Below are 6000 nucleotides of genomic sequence, written 5' to 3' on the forward strand. Positions count from 1 at the left end.
AGAGAGAAAGAGACAGAAAGAGACAGTGAGACAGACAGAGAGAGGCAGATGGAGACAGAAACAGAGAGACACATACAAAGAGACAGAGAGAGAGACAGAAAGGCAGAGACAGACACAGACACAGACACATACAGAGAGACAGAGACAGACAGAGATAGGAAAACAGAAAGAGACGGAGAGACAGACATAGACACACACACAGAATGGGCCCAATCTGCTGGATAAAATGGGAGAGGAGGAATCAAGGGTTACATATAGGGTGATTGACTTTGGCAAGAAGAAGGGTTAGTTCTGTGGAGAGGGGACTATAGAATCAATTAGGAGGAAGTAAAAGAGCCTGGTTGAGATTGGCTAGTGTAAATTGGTATTGGACCCAGTCAGTGTAGTTTCCTTACTTCTTTACGTCCAGCAGGACATAAATAGGAAATGAAGGAGGCAGATAATGGGGGTGATCCAGGGTTGGGACTTGACAAGCTTTGGACCAAAGGGTCAAGATTAGGGTGGGAGGAGAGTGAAGCCAGAGCACAGGTGAGGGCTAGGGAAGATATTGGGGCATAGGGAGATTGGGAGACAGAGCAAGGTTAGGGCTGGTAAGGCAAAGAGAGGTATGGAATGATCAAAGAGTATAATGAAATAAAGAAATTTGGGAGTTCTCAAACATGGAATGGAATACTTGTAACTGGTGGCAAGTTCAAGGGTACAACCATCCCTGTGTGTAGCTGAGGTAGTGTAGAGGAGTATAAGTAGGTTGAACAATTTGGAAATTAGGATACTTGAAAGAACATCAATATGTATTTTGCAGTTCCCTCGTATGAATGCAGGAATTGGGGTGAAGAGGGAGACTCATTGAAAAAGGAGAAATAATGTCATGGGTCTCAATAGAGGCAACTCAGTGGCACAGTGGAGAGGGTGCTGGGCCTGTAGTCAGGAAGATTTGAGTTCAAATCCAACCCTACTTACTAGCTGGGTGACCATGGGCAGGTCACTTAACCTCTGTCTGCCTCAGTTTCCTCAATTGTGAAATGGTGATAACGATAGCATCTATCTCCCAAGGTTGCTGTGAAGATCAAATAAGATATCCATAAGTACTTAGCACAATGCCTGGGACATAGTAGGTGCTTTATAAATCCTTGTCCCCTTCCCTCCCCCCTATAGTAGTAGCATTCTGGATTGGCTGATAAGTCTGGAGAGTACAAACCTCAAAGGAGAAGTTACTAAGTAATAATAGTAGAGTGAAAATCTGGAAGTAGCAATGTCGCTATTGAAGTATTCTACAATACTTCAGCAGGAAGTGTTCTGACTGCCCCTTGGGGACCAGTGAGTCAGGGGAAATGAGAGAAAGTACAAAAAGTGCTGGAAAGGATGGCCAATGTTATGTAATACAATCCAAAGGGAGCCAGATCTCGGGGAATGTCAGAAGATGTAAGGACTTGAAGAGGAACAGGTTAAAAATTATGGAAATTTATTAATTGTGGAATAGGAGTTCCAGAGGGCACAGGGAAGGAGGCAAACAGATCTGCAGTGGGATATTGTGTGTGGGGGAGGCAGGTAGAGCTCAGATGAGTGGGAATGAGGGATCTCATCTGGGATGAGAATTTGTTCTCCAGTAGTTGAGGATTCAGTATCATTGTCTTCTGAGTCCAAACCTATCAATTAATGAATCAGCCAGCATTGATTAAGCACCTTTGATGTGCTAGGTACTATGGTAGGCAATAAACATACAAAGAAAAAGGTAAGATGATTATTGCCCTGAATAAGCTTACAAAATTCTGCAAAGAGATATTTTATTAAGGGCCAGAGGAATAAGTAGTGGTGGTTGGTGACTGACTCCCTGTTGAGGAGATCTGAGGCAGCTTTTTGTCAACTTGGCATTAACAACAGAAATCTTTTGTCATCTTGGGGCATGAATCCAGAAGTTGATGATGAGACTCCCAAGTCTTAGATAAAGAAATCAGATAAAGAGATTTTGTAGTTCTTGAACATGGAAGTAGAACCCTTGTGGGTGATGGCAAATTCAAGTGTATGGCGATCTCTGAGGGTAGATGAAGAAGTTTGGAGGACTAGATCATGGGAGCTGAATAGATTGAGAAACTGGGAAGTTGGGTTATTTGAAGGAACATCAAAATATATTTCAAAGTCCCCTGGTAAGGGAAGGAATTGAGGTAGAGAAGACCATGAGCCAGTCTCAACTCGATTACTCCTACCATCTTCCTCATTCACTCCTACTTAGGTGCTGCTGAACAGAGCAGGGGCAAGTCAGGAAACCATGCCGACTGTGTCCAATATAAATTTATGCTGCTTAATCTTTAAAATTTAATAAAAATATTTCATTTCCAAATTCTCTCCTCCTCCACCTCTCCCCCACCTATTGAGAAGGCATATGAAGTCATGCAAAACATTTTTTTTCATATTAGTCATGTCAAGCAAGAGAAAGAAAGAGAAAAAATATGTTTCAGTTTTTACTCAGAGTCCATCAGTTTATCTCAAGGTATATAGCATTTTTCATCATGAACCTTTTGAAATTGTTGTGGCTAATTGTATTATCAAGAGTTGCTAAATTGCAAAATTTAGTCAATGGTGAAAGCCATTGATTATCATTATAATGTGTACGTTAATGTTAATGTGTTCGTTCTTCTGGTTCTCCTCACTTCACTTTGCATCAGTTCATATAAGTCTCCCCAGTTTTTCTGAAACCATCCCCTTCCTTATTTCTTTGTTGTTGTTGTTGTTAAGAAAATTTTCATGGTTTTATTGTATAAGGAGGCATTGGAACATCTGAACAAATCAAGATCTGGGCTGCACACACAGCTGCTGCTTTCTCCTTCATTTCTTTGGGTTACTAGAGCAACTTGTCAGTACATTAAAAAAAAGACAACCTTTTGCATTACTTGGTCTTTCTTTTTCTTTCTTTCTTTTTTTTTTAGTGAGGCAATTGGGGTTAAGTGACTTGCCCAGGGTCACACAGCTAGTAAGTGTTAAGTGTCTGAGGCTGGATTTGAACTCAGGTACTCCTGACTCCAAGGCCAGTGCTCTATCCACTGCACCATCTAGCTGCCCCATTACTTGGTCTTTCTAAGGCATGCACTGGTACAACACAAACTTCTCCTGTCAGATGCGGCTAGTCTAACGTCCAAACATCATGCACAGCACACTCAAACAGTGATGCCACTGCCACCACACCATGGTGGTGTCCACCCACCATGGCCTTGTGGGCTTGTGTATGATATTTGGAGTGTTCTGGGGGCTGGGGGGAGAGGAAGTGTGAATAATATCAGGAAGAGGAGAGAGAAGGAAACAGCGTGGGTGCCTTGGGAAGACAAAGTTCAGCCGAAGTTGTGCAGTGCTAGCCTGAACATGTCACTGGTGTACGCCCAAGCATCATCGATATTCTTTAATAGAAATATCTGGTGGAATCCCATGATGAGGTCTTCATCAGCCTTTAGCTGCCCCACCACCATGCTGAGTATACAGTTGTCAGGGGTGGGCTGGTGGTCCTGAGCTGTGATATTGTGCTGGATTTTCTGAAACGGAAGGCTAGACAATTTCTCCACAATGGCTGCTTTGCCTTGGAATTGCTGCCCTTCCCATGTAAGGCAAGAGGCATCAATATATATTGCTCCTAATTGGGTTCTGTCATTATCAAATAACTGGTAGTAATGTTGCACAAAGCTGGATCCAATCTGCTCCCAAATCGGCTTGTCTCCCATTCTGGATCATCACCTAGCAGCAGAAACTGTGTGACCTTGGGTCAAGCCTCCCTCTCTGGGCCTCAGTTTCCTCACCCTACAGGCTGGCACGATGGCAGCAGTGGCAGCAGTGGCAGCAGTGGCGGCAACTGAGCACGGTCCCGGACCGACTGTCTTCCCCCACCACTCCCCACCCACCTTCCTTCCCTCTCCCGCCCCGAGCCTGCTGCACTCTGGGAAATGCAGTGTGGCTGTGCCCCCTTCCTTATTTCTTACAGCACAATATATACTGGTTAATCTCAAAACTTATTCCAATATTTACTCCAGTAAGACAATCTTTTTATTCATTCCTAATTGATTCTCTAACCATCCTACCTTACACAGTGGTTGTTCTAAATCTTTTCTTTCTTCAATCCTCCCATAACACTCCTTGCCCTTCCTCTCTCATTCAGCCCTTGTTTCATACTCCACTAAAAATTGAGGCCATCCACCATGAGCTCCTCCTTCTCCCTTCCTTCCCATTTCACATCTCTTTGGCATCTTCCACTCTTTACTTCATTCCAGTCTCTGATAAAGAGGTGGCCCTTCTCTTTGCCAAGGCCAACCACTTTACATATATCTTGATTCTTCCCATGACTCCCTCCCATATTTTCTAGCAGATTGCCCCCTCTATCATGCCCCAATCTAATGACTATGACATGTTTTTGCTGATTTACGTGGGTACAAATGACACTGTTGTAAGGAGCCATTGCCAAAAATTATGAAGTTTAAAGGCAAGAAACTGAAGACCTTATGTGCAAAGGTGGTGGGTTTTATTTATTGTTACTGAGCTTTATAAGAGAAAGGCAGATTTGTGAAGGGAACGGCTGATTCAGGAGATGATATCAGAGAAAAGGATTTAGACTTTTGGTATTAGGGCTTAAAATACAAGGAAGTTGGGCTCCAGGCTAAGGGCTGGTAAAAATATGCTTGCCTGGAGTCATGAAAAGGAAGGGGAAGAGAGAAAACAGCCTAAAATGGGCTACCAAGCTAGGTGCCATAAAGTTACTGCCATGTAGGAAGAAAAATAGCAATAGAAACTCCCAGAAAAACACAGGAGAGAAAAGACAAGAAAGGAATTAACAATGCCACCCATGTTCTCAGACATCTATATGCAATTGTTCAAAGCTTAGACAACAGTCAATATGGACCCAAGAGCCTACAACTTAAAAGGTAATTTGATCTCTTAATTATCACTGAGACTTGGTGGGATGAAGGCTGAATTTGGACTTGGAGGACCTGGATTCAAATCCTCTGCTACTTATTGCCCCTGTGACCTTAAGCAATCACTCAACCAGGACCTCAATCTTCTCATCTGTAAAATAAGGGCATTGGACTAGGGCAAGATCTTTCAGCTCTATGATCTTTGATCTTATGAAACCCTGACTGGAATATTCCTCTGGGTGGTCATACCTTATTTAAAAAATAGATTAGCATGGTATCATTGAAAAGAGCCCAGGGGGCAGCTAGGTGGTGCAGTGGATAAAGCACTGGCCTTGGATTCAGGAGGACCTGGGTTCAAATCCAGCCTCAGACATCTGACACTAGCTATGTGACCCTGGGCAAGTCACTTAACCCTCATTGCCCCACAAAAAAAAGAAAGAAAAGAAAAGAGCCCAGGAATTTCTGATGTTTGCTACCTGTGTGACCTTCACCTCCCTGGACATCATCCCTAAAAGGTTTCCTCATCTATTAAATCAGAGTGTTGGGCTACATGGCCTCTGAGATAATTCATGCTCTAGCACCCCACAGTGCAGATAAATGGAAGGAGACAGGTTAGTATTGCTTGTTTAGAAGATATTCTCATGTGAATTTATCCAGGAACATGGTGGGAGGGAGGGGGAATATTGTGGAAAGCATTTGAGTAAAGGCTATTGGAGGCAATAAAAAAGCAATCATATTCTTATCAGAGTATAAGAACAGTAACAGATCACAATTATGACAAGCCTACATTCATCACAGGTTTATTAAGGGCCCAGGGGGTGTCATGGTCCCTTTCAAGAACGAAGGACAAACAACAATGTGAAAGAATAAGAACTATACTAGGCACAGGGCAGAGAGGCATGATACAGTGGTGATGGAGGACTTCAGTGGTATTGATATCTTCTGGTGATCCCTTTGGGAGAAAATGAATTTCATTCTTCCAAGGGCAAAGGAACTATTTAGGGTAACTGCTATTCCACATACAGGCCACCAGGTGGTGCAATTACTAAGCACCTTGGTCCTGGAGTCAAGAACAACTGAGTTCAAGCGTGACCTCAAACACTGTCTGTGG

General features: G+C 43.1%; 1 protein-coding gene across 1 annotated transcript; it reads right to left on the reverse strand.

Annotated features, from left to right (window-relative positions):
* Positions 1–3323: 3323 nt before the first annotated feature.
* On the reverse strand, positions 3324–3816 carry LOC122726084 (nuclear transport factor 2-like). Its single transcript, XM_043963573.1, has 2 exons — positions 3783–3816; positions 3324–3733 (listed from the first exon to the last, which is right to left on the reverse strand). Exon 2 carries the CDS (start codon positions 3705–3707, stop codon positions 3324–3326), a length of 384 nt encoding a protein of 127 aa, XP_043819508.1. The 5' UTR covers positions 3708–3733; positions 3783–3816.
* Between the last annotated feature and the right edge of the window lie 2184 nt (positions 3817–6000).

This window comes from Dromiciops gliroides, chromosome 4 (genome assembly GCF_019393635.1).
Source record: "Dromiciops gliroides isolate mDroGli1 chromosome 4, mDroGli1.pri, whole genome shotgun sequence".
NCBI lineage: Eukaryota > Metazoa > Chordata > Mammalia > Microbiotheria > Microbiotheriidae > Dromiciops > Dromiciops gliroides.

Excerpts from the sequence above, each read along its gene's own strand:
- LOC122726084 (XM_043963573.1), bottom strand. The coding sequence starts at position 3,707 with ATGGGAGACAAGCCGATTTGGGAGCAGATTGGATCCAGCTTTGTGCAA.